Source organism: Vicia villosa, linkage group LG7 (assembly GCF_029867415.1).
Source record: "Vicia villosa cultivar HV-30 ecotype Madison, WI linkage group LG7, Vvil1.0, whole genome shotgun sequence".
In the NCBI taxonomy this organism is placed as follows: Eukaryota; Viridiplantae; Streptophyta; class Magnoliopsida; order Fabales; family Fabaceae; genus Vicia; species Vicia villosa.
In genome coordinates this window covers 5395552-5413441 of record NC_081186.1, presented here as the reverse complement: position 1 = coordinate 5413441, position 17890 = coordinate 5395552, and the positions used below count along the sequence as shown (strand labels likewise).

The 17890-nt window shown below is 40.0% G+C and overlaps 1 protein-coding gene across 1 annotated transcript; it reads left to right on the top strand.

The window, feature by feature from the left end:
- The first annotated feature begins 4429 nt into the window (after positions 1 to 4429).
- On the top strand, positions 4430 to 5392 carry LOC131618614 (uncharacterized). Its single transcript, XM_058889797.1, has one exon. It carries the CDS (start codon positions 4430 to 4432, stop codon positions 5390 to 5392), a length of 963 nt encoding a protein of 320 aa, XP_058745780.1.
- The last annotated feature ends 12498 nt before the right edge of the window (positions 5393 to 17890 follow it).

The window sequence follows — 17890 nt, the reverse complement described above, 5'->3', positions numbered from 1 at the left end:
GAGATTGTACCAAATAGAGTCCGATCCTTGAAGGATCCTCCATCTCCATTTGTCGAGGAGAGCAAAATTAAAATCATCAATCTTTTTAACACCTAATCCTCCCTTTTCAATTGGTAAGAAAATATCATTCCACCCTACTTTATGGATCTTTCTTCTCTCCTCCGAACCTCCCCACAAAAATATACTTTGGAGTTTAGAAATCTCTTTAACAATCTTCACCGGCATCCTAAAAAAGGACATGGTGAAAATTGATAGAGAACAAATTATAGACTTGATGAGAGTAATCCTCCCTCCAAAGTTAAGAAAACGATTTTTCCAACTCAATAAACGCTTCTTGAGTTTCTCCAAAAGCGGATTCCAAGTCGAAATCCTCCTAGGATTCGAACCAACACGGATACCTAGAAAAGAAAAGACTTTTCCTTCCACCTTACAAGCCAAAAGAGAAGAAGTCGCTTCTAAAATATTGTTAGTGACATTAATTCCTACCAATTTACTTTTGTGATAGTTGATGCCGAGACCGGAAACTAATTCGAAAGCCTTCAAAATCGTCTTAATGGCCCACACTTGCTTCCAATTACCTTCCCCAATCAATAAAGTATCATCCGTAAATTGAAGAACGTCGACCTCACATTTTCCATTAATGTTAAATCCTTCGTAATCTCCTATGGCAATTGCTTTCTTAACTAACGTCGTGAGCCCTTCCGCCACAATGACAAAAAGAAACGGAGAAAGAGGATCTCCTCAATTTTTCACAAACACTTTCTCTCATTTCTCTCTCAATTTTGAAAGATCAAAGCCACAAATTATATAAAACTTTCATCAACTTTCTTCAAGAATCAAGAGCAATATGGATTAAGGATCAAGATTTCGAGTTCAGATTCGCTCCCCCCTCCTCTATTCTCGCGCACCACTTCTCATTCCTCTCTGGATTCGCTTTTCGATTTCGTTCGCGTTCGTGTCGTGTTCGTGTTCGCGCGTCGGTTTAGATCTTCATCCGGTAAGCCTTTGAACCTTGAATTATGTGCTTAATTGTTGATGTTAACATGATTCGAATGTTAGATCTAGGTGTTGATGATGCTTAATTGATGTTGATGATGAATAAATATTAGTTTCATTGACACTTTGCTTGCAATTGCATGTGGATACAAGTTTGGTGCACTATGTGTTTGATCTAATGCTTGCATGAGTTTGTTGTTTAATAATAAATGATGTTGACTTGAAATCTATGTGGATTGATGCCTAATTGTGGTGGTTTGATGTTCATAACGCTGTGCAAATCGAGTTTAGTTCGTGCTTGATCATTATTCTTGATGGATGCATGTTTGAATTGCTTTGAATGTTGATTGTGCTGTTTTTTTTACTCTGTGCTCAGCGTAACTGGTTACCCTTCTGGCCGTAACCGGTTACGAACCCGTGTTTGCCTTGTTGTGCTGACTTTGTACACAGCGTAACCGGTTACGCTCCTGGCCGTAACCGGTTACGAGCTTGTTTTTTGCCTCTACTTTTGCTTCTGTGTACAGCTTAACCGGTTACGCTCCTGGCCGTAACCGGTTACGAACTCGTGTTTTGCCCTGTTTTTGCTTCTGTCTTGACCATAACCGGTTACGGATCAGGGCGTAACCGGTTACGGCTGTGTGTTTTGTTCCTAACTTCAAAAATTCATATCTTTTGACTCGTAACTCCGTTTTGCGCGTTCTTTATATCGTTGAAAAGCTTGTAAAATGTGCTTTCTGATGGATTGTTTTATTTTTCTGAATTTTATGTTCTTCATGATTGTATCTTGGATCGCTTCCAATATGTTTGTTGTGCGCGTTTACTCGTGTGTGATTGTCGTTCGTTTCGATGTGTGTTTCGACATGTTTTCATATACTTTTGTGTGTGCAATTGCCATTCTGTTTTGGATACTTGTTTCATATTTCCGCATCTTATATTGTTATCCATTTTCTGTTTAGCATGTAGTACAATAACGCAATTCCGATTGTGATATGTTGTTATCTCTAACTTGTGTGTAAGTGTGCGAGGCTTCTTGACAGTCACCGATCGATGCTTATTATGTGAGTGTTCCGCTTTACTTGCGGGACACGATTTCATTCAGTTGCTTTGTGTTCTCATCCTGGAGACACGTCTCTATTACTTTATATTTGCTTGTTTGGTTTGCTTGTTCCTCTTGCAGGTGTATTGTGATTGTGCTCGACGCGCATGTCGACCTTTGTGTGCTTTCATGGCTAATCGGTGTGTTGACTATTTTCTCTTGCTTTGCTAGCTCGCTCGCGGGATCCTATTTTACTTGCTCTCTTCGCTTTAGTTTACGGATCATCATCCGTTTGGTATTGATTCCGTTTCATTTTATTTCTCTTGCACTTTATTGCTTTCTTGCATCATCCTTTAATATGAGAAGTAGGACCTAGACATGCATCTGGCCAAGTCCTCGAAAGAGGCTCTGTTTTTGTCGGTGTGTTTATATTGGTGCTTTGCGGCAGGGAGTCACGGTGTAATAAGTCCTATATGGCACTCCGTTAAGTCCTCATGGAAGGCATGCGGAAAGAGTTAGCAATCAACCCCCGCCTAGTCTCATCGAGTCTGTTCAGTATGCGCATGCTACGCGTTGCTTGCTTCTGAACCTACACAAGATCTTGTTATCGAGTATGTCAGGAAAAGGGTTCATGCAACCGAACCCCCGCATTTCCTATAGCTCGCGTTGCTCGACATTGATGCTTGGTGCACGCACACACCGTTTTCCTTTCAGATCCGTGACGGCTTGGTTGCTGAGAGGGATCCGCTCCTCTTGTCTATGGTCCGATCATTTTCGCGAGGTCTAATGCTTGGTTGACTCGGGTGATTCGCTCCCCTTGGCTATGGCGGGACCGCTTTTCTACCACTCGGTCAGTACCGTTGGTTTTGTTTGCTTTATGAGCGGAGCTCGTTTGTGTGATACTATTGTTTGCCTTCCCTTCTTCCCCGTAGGTTGCTAGTTTAGTTTAGACTTGTACCCTTTCTATGATAACATTAAGTAGCAAACTTTCCCCTTTAGTTTAGTTTTTCCTCATGCATTCTTTAAAACACAAACCACACTCTTTGATTTTATTTTCTTAAGAGCCTGTTATTTCCGCTCCATTCCCAGCATAAGTCTCCAAAGGTCGAGGAGCAGAGTGTGAATTTAACTCGCTCACCTAAAAAACACAAAACAAACAGAAACTAGTTAGCCGAGCTACGGTAGCTCTGATTCTGAAAAACAGATACGTAGGCAGCGGGGTAGGGCCCTTGCGAGCACAATCCATTCTTTTCCCTACATTCTGCAGTCACTTTAGTCTAGATTAGCGTAGATTTGTTACACACCCATAGTTTTAGACATAGGCGTGGATACCTTCGAGTACGATGGGCACGTAGGGTGCTAACACCTTCCCCTCGCGTAACCGACTCCATTACCCTTTTTCTCTGGTCGTGAGACCGTTGTTTTGTTTTGTGGTTTGCTGGCATTCCCTTCCTTTTCAGGATAAATATGTTAATGGCGAGTCTGTTAATTTTCGCGGTAGCGACAGCTGGAGACTCTGCTGGGGACGTCTAGACCTATTGTGGGTCCAGACTTAGCGAGTCGATCCTAGCGTTTGTGTGTTTATCTTTGGGTGCTTTACTGCTTTGCATATTTACCTATTTGCATTGCATTCAATGTGCGCTTTTACCTTTCTGCATCATATTTTGGACTGTCTGGATTTTTGTCTGTTGGGTGGGTGTTTCAAGAGGTAAAAGGCCCAATACCCAGGCTATGTGTGAACCATAGGAACCCTAGGATAGAGTGGGATCATGGTTTGTCTCGAGGTGTACGCCTCAGAATGGATTATGTGATCAAGAGCAGAGTAGTGGTTTCAAACGGAGGTATTATCGTCACTCGGATCTGCGCTGTGACATGGCTTACCTTCGGGCGGACCGTATACTGCGTTTCATGACCTTACCTTGGCCTAGATGTTACCCATGAGTGGGGCGGGAATCAATGATCATATAATAGGTACATTGTTGGTGACTGTTGTTCTTGTTCGTGGATTACCGCTGTTCTTGTTCGTGGGTCACCGCTGTTCTCGTTCGAGTGTACTATTGGTTCCTGTTCGTGGGGTATTATGGTTCTTGTTCGAGTGGTAAACCGTGTTCTATTCCAGTGTGCTGTTGACTATGGACTTTGGTTCTGTGGATTGACATTCTATGTTCCGTGTGGTATACCATTTGGGGTCGAACCTTTTATTTGGTACTATGTGTGTTACCGGCAGTCCAGAATGCCCGGTGGGCGGCAACAAGTCCCACCATTTTGCATCATAGCATATTTATTTCCAAAAGAAACGCAAAAAAAAAAATATATATATATATATATATATATATAATAACAAGCATTTGCATGTCATGTTTTTCAGGGATATTCAAGAGTTCATTCAGGTTGAACATGGACACTCCCACTGATACTATCAAAAAAGCAAAGAGACATACGCACACCAATAGCTTTTTCCGAGAGCCTTTGACCGCCTTAGAGGGTTTGAGTTCATTGATGACCGCTTTTTGCTTGAAGAGTTTCACAGATAATTATGAGAATATTCTGACTTTGTTGGAGACCGTGGTTGACACCCCTGCTTTGCAAACTTTGGTACAGTTCTATGATCCTGAGATGAGGTGCTTCACGTTCCAGGACTACCAGTTGGCTCCGACATTGGAAGAGTACTCCATTATTCTTAATCTCAAGATAAAAGATGAAATGCCATTCATCAACATTCCTAAGGAAGTGAACTTCAAGTCAATCTCTGCTTCTCTTTATTTAAGCATGAAAGAGGTATCTGATAATTGGAAGTCGAGTGGAGTTTCGGGTTTCCTTTTGACGTTCTTGATAAGAAAAACTAAAGAGGAATTTGGGAAAGAGAATTGGAACGCGTACAATGCATTGCTCGTTGTGGCCATTTACGGGATTGTGATGTTCCCAAATGTTCCCAATTTTGTAGACTCGACTGCGGTACACCTTTTCATGGGAAAGAACCTCGTTCCTACATTGTTGGCCGATACTTATTATGCCATTCATTCCCGACATGAGAAGGGTGGCGGTGCTATTACCTGTTGCCTTCAGTTGTTGTTCATCTGGTTCCTCTCTTTGTTACCTAGCAAAGGACCTTTTGTGAAAACAAGAGAGACACTCAAGTTGACCCAAAGGATTATGTCACTTACTTCCCATGATATCCAGTGGCAAAGATACCGAATTAATGTTTCTGAGGTAATTGTTAGGTGTGGAGAGTTCAATAACGTTCCTTTGGTTGGTACTAGGGGTTGCATCAATTATAATCCCGTGATATCTTTGCGTCAATTGGGATCATTTGAAGGACAAGCCGAAGGATCATTTGGTAGCAGGGACGGTCTATTTTGAGAAGGGGTCGGATCCGGAGAAATTGAGAAGCATAGTTGTGGCTTGGAAAAAGGTCCGTAAGCATTATGGAGTTCATTTAGGAAGAAATAATCGCTTGCTTTGACATCGTATGTGGAATGGATTATGAAGCGGGTTGGAAATTTGTTGCTGCCATATGACAAAGTTCCACCACTTCAAAAGCAACCTCCTTTGATTCTATCTGAATTTGTGCCAACAGAACTTTACAAGAATGCTTTGGTTACCAACTACAGGTAGCATGAAAGAGAACAAGAGACCAACTTGAAATTCTTTGAAGAGAGAGAGGCAAAGATGAGGTTAATGCACCAGCTCAAGCAAGTCGGAGGCACAAGTTCAAGCCAGGCCAGTACCCAGAGGCGTCCTTACGAGTTGTTAGAGGAAGAGTTATGTCGCAAGCAGCAAGAGTGTCTACAGTTACAGAGGTCGGAGAATAGTCTCAAGAGGAAGAAATGGGATTCAGATAAATAGCTAGCGGAAGAGAAGGCCAAGTCTGCTCGACTTAAGGAATAATTAACAAGACTCCGAGCCCAACGGAGAGGAGATGGAGGAACTCATTCTATTATTAGACGATCTTAGTGCTGCTACGGAGTGGATTTGTTTGATCCGTGCTGTTGATTCGCTGTTATTTTTGATGTTTTTGCCCATATCCAGGATTGTTGGATGGGGCGTATTTTGATATTCTGGACCTATTTTGTGTGCCTTATGAGCACTGAGTGGCACGATCATGTGTTTTGTTTGTATGAACTCAGATTCTCTATGTTTGAATGAAATATGCTCAATTTGTTGAAGTATTCTTGTGTGCAAATCATTGTTCAATTATATTCTTGTACCAGGGTTTCTATGTCCTATCTGAAAGTGGGATGAATTCTTGGATACCTGAAAACTGACAAACATTTCATGCATATCATTTATATATCATACATGTCATACATTTACAGGTTTTGCAGGTCTTATATCTCATGTCTCGCTGTTTTGTTATCAGAAGGTGTTCTAAGACGACAATTCATTCATATCCAACTCGAAGCAATCAGCGAAGACAGATGGAGCAGATATAGGAGCAGATGGCTGAGATGCGAGCTCAGTTAACTGAACAGATGAATGCGCAAATGGCACACTTTTTGGAGGCGTTGGCTAACGTCACCAGAGGTCAAGAGGATTTGTGAGTTCTCGTTGAGAATTCCAGGAGGAATGAGAATGACGGATAGCAGTATGGTTTGTATGATGATGTGTCGGGCCATACTGATGATCCTTATGATGAGAACGAGTTCAGGTGTCCTCATTATGTACCTTATAATCCTTTCAACCAGAATCAGGGCATGCCTCCACCACCTCCGTCTCGTCTATTGGGGAGGAGAAATGATCAGAATCGTGGTGATCAGGATTTCAGCTTCGAGAATGTTGATCAGTTGTCAAGGCATAGCGCTGAAGGTGCGCATGAGGAAGTTGAAAGGTATCGTTTGATTGAAGAACGTCTCAGAGCCGTTGAAGGTAACGGTGTGTTGGGTATGGATATCAATGATCTAGGTCTGGTGCTAGGCGTGAGAATTCCACCAAAGTTCAAAGTTCCTACCTTTGACAAGTACAACGGAGCGACTTGTCCAATGACGCATGTCAAAGCATATTACCAGAAGATGTCTGTGTATTTCGAAGATGAAGGCTTTTTGATGCATTTCTTCCAAGATAGCTTGGATGGAGCTTCTTTGGAGTGGTATGTACAACTCGAGCCCACTCATATCCATTCATGGAGAGATCTTGTCGAGGCTTTCATTAAGCACTATCAGTATAATGTTGACATGGCGCCGAATAGGACTCAGTTGCAGAGTTTGGTTCAGGGGTCCAAAGAATCTTTCAAGGAGTACGCTCAGAAATGGCGTGAGTTAGCTGTAAGAGTTCAGCCGCCAATGACTGAACGCGAGATGATTGATATGTTCACGAGTACTCTGTCGGGACACTACTCTATGGCTTGTAGTACGTCTGCAACATTTTCCAAAATGGTTAGGTGCGGTGAACGTGTGGAGATGGGCTTGAAAATGGGAAAGATTCAGATAGGTACTTCTCAGGGCACAGCAAGTGGCAAGATACAGTCAGAGGGTTATACCAGAAAGAAGGAAGGGACTGTAGAAGCTGTGTATGGAAAAGGAAACTAAGGAAGAATTAATTCTCATATGAATGTCGTTACTATTCTTGTGCCTCAACAACAACAGCAGCAGGGGCAACGTCCTCAGTATCAGAACAATCGATACCCTATGAGGACTAGACCTAATAGGCACTTTGATCCGATTCCCATGACGTATGCTCAGCTATTGCAACACTTACTCAGTATTGAGAAGATCACTTTGAGGGATGCTCCAAATGCTCCGGACAGACAATCTCCGAGCTATAATGCAAATGCCCATTGTGCTTTTCACTCTGGTGGTGTTGGCATAATACTGAGAAGTGCATTGCTCTAAAAAACAAGGTTCAGGACTTGTTAGATCAAAAGGTTATTCAATTCACTCCAACACCGAACATTGTCAATAATCCCATGCCTGCCCATGGCGGAGGTTCGGGTGTGAATGCTATTGAGAATGAAGAGATAAGTGTTGTATCTGATGTGGGCTGTTTGACTTTTCCTCTTATGTCTGTGAAGCAACATCTGGTTAATAGTGGCATCTTCCCGGGCTGTGGTGTCGATTGTGAGAATTGCAAGAATCAACTTGGAGGTTGTATTGATTTGAAGAGTATGGTTTAGAAATTGATGGACGAAGGTCCTCTCCAGTTCTATAGAAAGCATAGAAACGCGAGGGTTGCAAACAATGAGGTGGTGGTAATTGACATTCCATATGAAACTGTGGCTCCTATTAGTATTCAGGTGCCTGTTCAGATACCTATTGTCATTCCTTATGCAGAGCAACCAGCAGCATTAATGATCAATGTTCCTGGGCCGATTCCATATGAGAATGAGAAGGACGTTCCTTGGCATTATGGCTCAGATGTGTACTACTACGGTACGAATAAAGAGGATGAGTTGAAAGACAATTTTGTGAAGGTCGCAGTTGCAAATGCCGATAATTTTGCTGGTACTGGTAGAATTACTCGCAGTGGTAGAGTTTTCTCTCCTCAGCTTGTACAAAACAATGCAGATGCTTCGGTTAAGGCCAAAGGCAAACAAGTGGTGGTTGATAGCCAGAACTCTCCGGTTCAGAATGGGGCACCTGACAGTGTTGTGTCTTCCAAGGACGTGGAGGAGTTGTTGAGAATCATCAAGAAGTCTGATTACAAAGTTGTTGAGCAGTTGGGTTAGACCCAATCAAAGATTTCCATCTTGCAATTGTTGATGTGTTCGGAGGTTCATAGAGACGCTCTCTTGAAAATCCTGAATAATGCTTACGTACCACATGAAATATCTGTGAATCAGTTAGAGGCGGTGGCCAACAATATTTCAGCTGGAAATGGTTTGGGATTTACTAATCGTGACCTTCCTCCTGAGGGGAGAAACCATAACAAGGCATTGCATATTTCGATGGAGTGTAAGGGGACGACCTTATCTCGTGTCCTGGTTGATACAGGTTCTTCCTTGAATGTGCTTCCTAAATCGGCCCTTATGAGAATTGACTATGCTGGTGTTGAATTGAGGCCCAGTGAATTGGTGGTACGCGCTTTTGATGGTTCAAGGAGGTCTGTGTTCGGAGAAGTAGACTTGCCTATCCAAGTTGGCCCTCAGATCCTCACCACAACATTTTATGTAATGGATATTCAACCTGCTTACTGTTGTCTGTTGGGACGACCCTGGATTCACAAGGCCGACGCTGTGACATCCACTCTTCATCAGAAGTTGAAGTATCCAGTTGATGGTAAAGTGGTGACAGTTTGTGGTGAGGAAGATTACATCGTGAGTCATTTGTCTTCTTTCCGGTATGTGGAGATCGAAGGTAAAATCCATGAAACGCCTTTCCAAGCGTTCGAAGCTGTGAATGCTATAAGAACTCCTCTTTATGAGATAACGAAGCCAGAAACAGTTATGCCTTCCCTAAAAGATGCTCAGGTGGTTGTTGAGACAGGAAAGGTGGAAGGTTGGGGGCAAGTGATTGATGTGCGTCCCAAATTTGACAAGAATGGTCTTGGTTTCAGCCCGGGGAGGAAGAGTGCATCGCCCAAGCCTAGTATCCTCAGCCCGATTAAGTTTGTGAGTGGTGGTATCATTCAGAATGGTCAGGTTAATGCCATTGTCAATGGTGAAGAGGTGGATAGTGACTATGATTTTGATAGCTGGATTCGTCCAAGTATTCCCGGAGAGATGCCTTACAACTGGACAATTGAAGATGTCATTCAAGTCACACAAGCTCAGGAGTAAATTTCTTTTTTTTTGCTTTTCTTATCATGCCATAATTCCTACGCTCTGCCCAAGGCATAGTGAATCATTTGTAGGGCCATGCAGTTCGCATTTTCAAAGTTAATCATGAAATAAAATGACGTTTTTGCATTCAAATGTTTTTCTCTTTGTCTTTCTTTTTAACTTTTTTCCTTTAAATGGTAATGTTTTTGCACACACTTGCACATAGCTTAATAAAACCAAAACTAAAATAAAGACATCAATCATGCAGATGTTCTGAAGGATAGAAAAACACTTAGAAAGGGGGGCGGTTTGAATAAGTGTACTTTAAAACTCTTAAGATAAAAAACAATTGCACAATGATTTTTATCCTGGTTCGTTGTTAATGAAACTACTCCAGTCCACCCCCTTAGAGTGAATTACCTCACCTGAGGATTTAATCCACTAATCACACTTGATTACAATGGTTTTCCACTTAGATACCCTCTAAGTCTTCTAGAGTATTCTGATCACAACCTGATCACTCTAGGAACACAATTCTTAGATACCCTCTAAGACTTTCTAGAGAATCCGATCACAACTTGATCTCCTCTAGTTCTTTACAAATAAATGTAAACAAATTCTTACAAGAGTATTATAATGCTTCTTAAAAGCTATAATCACAACTGGGATATTTATCTTAAAGTTTAAGCTTAATCTCACTAAGATATTACAACAGTAATGAAATGAGGTTGAAGATGAAGTTTTAGAGCTTTTGAATTTGACAGCGTTTCTGTAAGTTTGCGCAAAGTGTTGTATTCAGCTTCTCATCAGAACTTCTATTTATAGGCGTTTGAGAAGATGACCGTTGGGAGCATTTAATGCGTTGCATGATCCGTACAGCATTGCATTTAATGTTTCACTCTTTTGTCAACTACCTCGAGCCTTGTTTTTTCTGCTTTAACTGACGTTGCCTTTAATAGCTTGTAACATTCCTTTTGTCAGTCAGCGTAGCCTGCCAATTTGTACTTGCTTCTGATCTGATCTTTGTTGATACAACGTTTGAATATATCAGAGTCAAACAGCTTGGTGCAGAGCATCTTCTTGTCTTCTGACCTTGAAGAGCTTCTAGCGTGATACCATGAGAACTTCAGTGCTTCTGCTTCTGATCTCAAGTTCTTCTGATGCTTTAAAAGACCATGTTCTGATTCTGCTTGACCATCTTCTGATGTCTTGCGAGAGCATATTCTGATGTTGCATACTTGAACCTTCTGAGTCAGTGCTTCTTGCACTGATTTTGTGCATACTCTTTATATATTTCCTGAAATGGAAATTGCATAGAATTAGAGTACCACATTGTCTCAAGCAAAATTCATATACATTGTTATCATCAAAACTAAGAATATTGATCAGAACAAATCTTGTTCTAACAATCTCCCCCTTTTTGATGATGACAAAAACATATATAAATGATATGAATTTGCAATCAGAATATCAGACGGCTAAAGACAATTACACAGTTATAGCATAAGCATATAAACATAGTGTGTGAATATTTCTCCCCCTGAGATTAACAATCTCCCCCTGAGATGAATAATCTCCCCCTAAAATAAATACTGGAAGAAATTTATAAATAAAGGACTTCCCTGAGTATTTTCCATTTCAGTTGAGACGTTCACATATGCTTAGATCTTCAGAACATTCAGAGCTTCTGCTTCTTGCTTCCATAGGACAGCTTCAGAGCTTTGAATTTCTTCTTGAATCATTACATGCTAGATTGTATCAGAACATTGTTGAATGTACCAGAGCATCATCAGAGCATCTCTACATCCTGAAATGTTTCAGAACAAACTAAACGACAAAAGTCAGAGCATGAATGAATCAGAACATAAGATATGTATCAGAGCATATAATATGTATCAAAATCACATAAAAATGCATCAGAACATATAAGGAATAAGAATGTGTTAGAGCATATTCTGCCACGAGAATATCAGAACATTCTTCCTTCTTGCTTCTGATCTTGAAGCTTCATAGCGCTAAGCTTGCTTAAGATTCCATGAGCATGTTTCTATATAGAATTGCTTTTCCTCATGTCTTTGATTCTCATGTTGAGCTTTTTCAGAATGTCTTCAATCCTGCAAAAAATCTCAAGCATAGAACTTGCAAATACTGTTAGAAATGTGGAGACTTACTCCCAGCAACTGATAATATAAATCAAATCATTTATCACATTTTCTCCCCCTTTTTGTCATAACATCAAACAGTATAAAAAGATTCAAGATGGAAAACAAACAATATGAGAGAAAAGAAGATAATATTCATTGATTTCATCAGAAAATTTTCAAAAGATACAAAAGGAGATGCAGAGAAACAGATGCAAGAACAAAGAGACAACTAAGACATAAAAGACTACGACTAGCCTAGTTTGGAAACTATCTTGGCCAGAAGGTCATGAATCCCAGCATTGCTTTCCTTCTGTTCCTTTATGAAGTCTATGAACTCTTCATGTGCTATATCATGCTTATCCAGGCGAGAAGCAAGAACATCTTGATTATGTTGAAGAGCCTTGATAGCGTTCACCAGAACGGAGGGTTCAACAGAAGAAGATGCATTGCTATCATTCAGAGGGATAGCATTACCAGCAGCAACATCCAGAGTGAGAACATCACCTTGATTTTCCTGAACAGGAATTTTCTTAGAAGGATGATTCTCAGCATCTTCCATCTCAACATCTGAATCTGATTCAGAAGCATTCACAGCATATTCTGGATCCAGAATCGCAGAATCTTCATTCTCCAGAGCTTGAAGAATCTCATCCAGATTCTTTGGAGGAATGGGAGCAGCAACTTCTGAAGGGTAGACAACTTCAGGAATGACCATATTTGGTGCTTCCTCGGAAGGATTCACCCTTAGCCAGCTGAATAGCCATTGGAAGTCTCCAGTCAGAACCTGATATTGAGGCTTCCATATAACCATAGTTAGACATGGTTCATCTTCCAACTCATTAGTGAACTTCTTCTCCTCATGACGTCTCCAGTTTCTGATTTGATGATAATACTTACCATCATCAAGATCCAAGCAGTAACTAGAAGATTTAGATGCTTCACCAACACATCTTCTCTGGATGTTCAGTGCACCATTCTGAAAATCCTTTCTAAAGCGATTCCATAAGCCTCGAGTGGCAACATGATCCAGCTTGGAGTCATGAGCAGCTCTCAGAATTTCCATCCTATTTCTGAACTTTAAGTTGAACAAAGCAAAATCAATAGGAATGTTGGGTTCAGGAGGGTTAAAGGTGAAGCAATAGTCAAGGTAAAGAAGAGAATAAGGATTGGATTTTCTGGATGGTAAAGAATGGATTAAGGAATATGGAGATTCTGTGGTGAGGGTAGAAGAAGAGGGAGTATCAGAAGGTGTTAGGGGACAAAAATTTAGTGGTAGGGGATTAAGAATAATAGGAGAAGGAGGTGGTTGGATACTGTTTGGGATGGTAAGGAGATTTAGAGGTTCAGAAGAAGGAGGCTTTTGCTGAGAGGAACTGCCAGCTCTTAAGGCACGGAAAGAATCCCTGATGCGCTACTGTTGGAATTCTTTAGAATTTACTTTTTAAGGATCATAAGAGATCTTTTGCTTCTTAGCTTGCTTAGCTTCTTCTTCTGAAGCTTTTCTCTTCAATCTTGCTTCTTTCTTCTTCTGTTCCTTCTGCTGCAGCTCGGCTAGAGAAGGAAGAACTCTTCCTCGAATCCATGCAGGATCAACAGAAGATTGAGCTATTACAGAAGATTTCAAATACCGCTTAACAGCCTTATTAAGCTCTTCTTTGAACAAGGAAGCAAAGCCTTCAACAGGAACCCTTCTAGTCAGAATATCTGGAAATATTCTTGGAACAAAAGTTACCTTCTGAATCAGACGCATCCTTTGTAGATCAAAGGCATTCATAACATGTCCTTGAATAACACCAAAGAACTTGGGCGTTCCAATAGTTCTTAGAGGATCCAACAAGTCACTTTCTATCAGAATGTCTGAAATCATTCTGGCGGAAGGAATAGCGTTCTTCTTGAATTCTGGAAACTTCTTGCGTTCTTCATCTCGAGATTCTTCAATATTTGTTTTCAAATGTTGAAATAGAATGTTTGAGATATTAACTTCAATCCCTTTTACAATGTAGAAGAGAGCATACTTCTGATCCGGATTGATGTATGTTGAGGTAAAAGATCTCTTTCTATGATAGAGAGATCCTAGAATAATCTCAGCCCAAACTTTGTAGAACGGCTTCAACAAACCAGTTTAATGAGATGCAATACCACAGACATTAGATATTTCTTTCTCAACTGTTGTCCAATCAACTCTACCAGGAAGAGCACCTGTGATTCCTTCTTCATCATCCAGATTGTACAACTTTCTGATTAACTTCTCAGTTATCACAACTTCATGCCCTAACACGAAGGAGATGATTGCAGTTGGAGTAACCGTTGCATGAGCCCAGAAATCTTTTACTAAAGCAGGATAAATTGGTCCAACCAATCTATCAAGGTAGTTTGACCAGCCTTGTGCCATTGTCTCAACATTAGTGTTGAAACCATGTATTCTTAGATTTTCAAAATCTACCGAAGATTCACACAGAACTTCCAGCTCAGTTGAAAGAATAGAACATGTCTTCAAAGTAGCATAACCATACTTGCGATGAACAAGATGAGCAGAAGATATTTCTTCTTTTCTTGAAGAACTTGATGAAGATAGCATGGAGATTCACTGAGGTTCGGTTACGAACTAGGGTTTATGCAGACAATGAATAAAAGAAAGAGAGAGATGAATGAAGAGAGAGAATGTAAAAAAATGAAATGAATGGGAGATGAGTATATAAAGGGACGTATTTGAAATGAAATGCAATACGTGTTTGAATGAATATGATTACAGAAAACATGGAATCAAATGCATTTAATGAGAGATGACGTTAGGAGAGATAATGTGAAATCTGAAATGATTTGCACAGTTACCTAGGGCGGCGCCTCCTCAACTGTACGCATGCTTGTCCAAAAAGAGTGAACACATGTTCAATTTCTGGAACAACTGGTGACAGCTGTTTTACTTTAAAAGAGATTCTGAATCAACTTAGATAATGAAGCGTTAGTAATAACAGAATCAGAACTTCTAATTGATTACTATCAGAACTTCTTATAATAAGATAATCCAAACACATTTCAGAACTTATCCATACGTCAGAACTTCTCTTCTTTTCATTTTGGGCATAAATCCATACTAATATTCTTCAGAATGAACTTAAACCTATCTTCAGTAAGGGGTTTTGTAAAGATATCATCCCATTGATGGTCTGTATCCACAAAGTTTAAAGAAAGAACACCCTTCTGAACATAGTCCCTAATGAAATGATGTTTAATCTCAATATGTTTAGCTTTGGAATGTAAGATAGGATTCTTAGATAAACATATAGCAGAAGTATTATCACAGAATATAGGAATGTTACTCTCATATATCTGATAATCTTCTAACTGACTCTTCATCCAGAGCAATGGTAGCTTAGAAAAATACTTAGAAAGGGGGGGGGGGTTTGAATAAGTGTAGCTTTAAAACTTGTAAGATAAAAACAATTTGCACAATGATTTTTATCCTGGTTCGTTGTTAACTAAACTACTCCAGTCCACCCCCTTGGAGTGATTTACCTCACCTGAGGATTTAATCCACTAATCACACAAGATTACAATGGTTTTCCAGTTAGATAACTTCTAATTCTTCTAGAGTATACTGATCACAACCTAATCACTCTAGGAACAAACTGCTTATATACCTTCTAAGACTTTCTAGAGTATTCTAATCACAACCTGATCACTCTAGTTCTTACAACTTAATGTAAACAAATTCTTTTTAGAGTTACAATGCTTCTTAATAAGCTATTATCACAACTGTGATTTTCTCTTAAGTTTAAGCTTAATCTCACTAAGATATTACAACAGCAATGTAGTGAGGTTGAAGATGAAGTTTGAGAGCTTTTGAATTTGACAGCGTTTCTGTAAGCTTGCGCAAGTGTTGTATTCAGCTTCTCATCATAACTTCTATTTATAGGCGTTTGAGAAGATGACTGTTGGGAGCATTTAATGCGTTGCGTGATCCGTACAGCATTGCATTTAATGTTTCACTCTTTTGTCAACTACCTCGAGCCTTGCTTTCGCTGTGTCTACTGACGTTGCCTTTTATAGCTTCTAACGTTCCTTTTGTCAGTCAGCGTAGCCTGCCATCTTGTACTTGCTTCTGATCTGATGTTTGTGTAAACAACGTTTGAATATTATCAGAGTCAAACAGCTTGGTGCAGAGCATCTTCTTGTTTTCTGACCTTGAAGTGCTTCTTAGCATGAACCCATGAGAACTTCAGTGCTTCTGCTTCTGATCTCAAGTTCTTTTGATGCTTCCATAGACCATGTTCTGATTCTGGTTGACCATCTTCTGATGTCTTGCCAGACCATGTTCTGATGTTGCATGCTGAACCTTCTGAGTCAGTGCTTCTTGTGTTGATTTTGTGCATACTATTTATGTAATTCCTGAAATGGAAATTGCGTAGTATTAGAGTACCACATTATCTCATACAAAATTCATATACATTGTTATCATCAAAATTAAGAATATTGATCAGAACAAACCTTGTTCTAACAATTATTTGTTAATTGTGTTTCCTGTTTTATCCTTCTTATCAGTTTAGGAAACTTTTTATTGAGTGCTGCACATTTCGTCTAGAAGATCCTATTGACAGCACATTGTGTAACAGACAGTTGACGTGTGAATTAGGTTAACTTTGTTAACCCTAATGTATTTCTAAAAAAGCCCAAGGCCCAAGACTGCTTATAAAAAGACCTGCAATCCTAATTTGGAACGCAGATAGAAGATTATATTTGTGAAGAACGGCTATGCTGTAACTGTCTCGTGTGATCCAAACAATTATCATGTTGATAATTGTTGTGGAGTAATTTGTTCTGTTTCTTTTACTTGTGATCCACGCTATTATCTTTGATGATTGTGTTGGAGTTAATTTATGTTTTAGTTGTGTCACTCTAAGATTTTAAGCACAAGAGTGTGTCTCTTGATTGAAGCTTGTAAGAAGATCAAGGTGTGTCTTTGAAGAGTGTCTTCTATCTGTTATTCTTTATTGTGTATGTGTAACACTGCTGTGATTGAGGGGGAGTGGAATGGAGATATTCCATATCTAGGTAGAACTTAGGTAGAAGGGTCATTGGGTAGTGATTAAGTGAGGAGTTGTAAACTGGTAGTTTAGCTCTGAATTGATACTGCTAATAGTGGACTTCATCCCTGGCTTGGTAGCCCCCAGAGTAGGTTGTTTGAACCGAACTGGGTAAACAATTATGTGTGTTCTTTATTGTTTTATGTTGTTTATTATTATTGTTTGTGTTGCGTAATTGTGGATGTCATAACATCCAGTTTGACATCGAGCGTGTGTTACTAGAATTTTCAATTGGTATCAGAGCAGGCACCCTGCCTGTTTTCATCTGGGAGAGATCTAGGGATAACAAAATTCTGGTACTATGGAGAAGGAACTGTTAGTCTTTGGAAACAGACCACCTATCCTGGATGGCTCTAACTATGACTACTGGAAACCTCATATGGTAGCAGTCATTAAGTCAGTGGACAGCAAGGCCTGGAGAGTTGTTGAAAGTGGATGGAAACATCCTGAGAAAATTCTGGAAGATGGAACCACTGTTCTAGTCCCTAAAACTCAATGGAACAAATCTGAAGAAGAGTTAGCGTTGGGCAATTCCAAGGCCCTAAGTGCATTGTTCAATGGTATTGACAAAAAAATCTTCAGAAATTCTATTTATAGGCGTTTGAGAATATGACCGTTGGGAGCATTTAATGCGTTGCATGATCCGTACAGCATTGCATTTAATGTTTCACTCTTTTGTCAACTACTTCGAGACTTGTTTTTCCTGCTTTAATTGACGTTACCTTTAATAGCTTCTAACGTTCCTTTTGTCACTTAGCATTGCATGCCATCTTGTACTTGCTTCTGATCTGATCTTTGTTGATACAAGGTTGAAGGATAGAAAAACACTTAGAAAGGGGGGGCTTGAATAAGTGTAGCTTTAAAACTTATAAGATAAAAACAATTTGCACAGTGATTTTTATCCTAGTTCGTTGTTAACTAAACTACTCCAGTCCAC

Excerpts from the sequence above, each read along its gene's own strand:
- LOC131618614 (XM_058889797.1), top strand. The coding sequence starts at position 4,430 with ATGGACACTCCCACTGATACTATCAAAAAAGCAAAGAGACATACGCAC.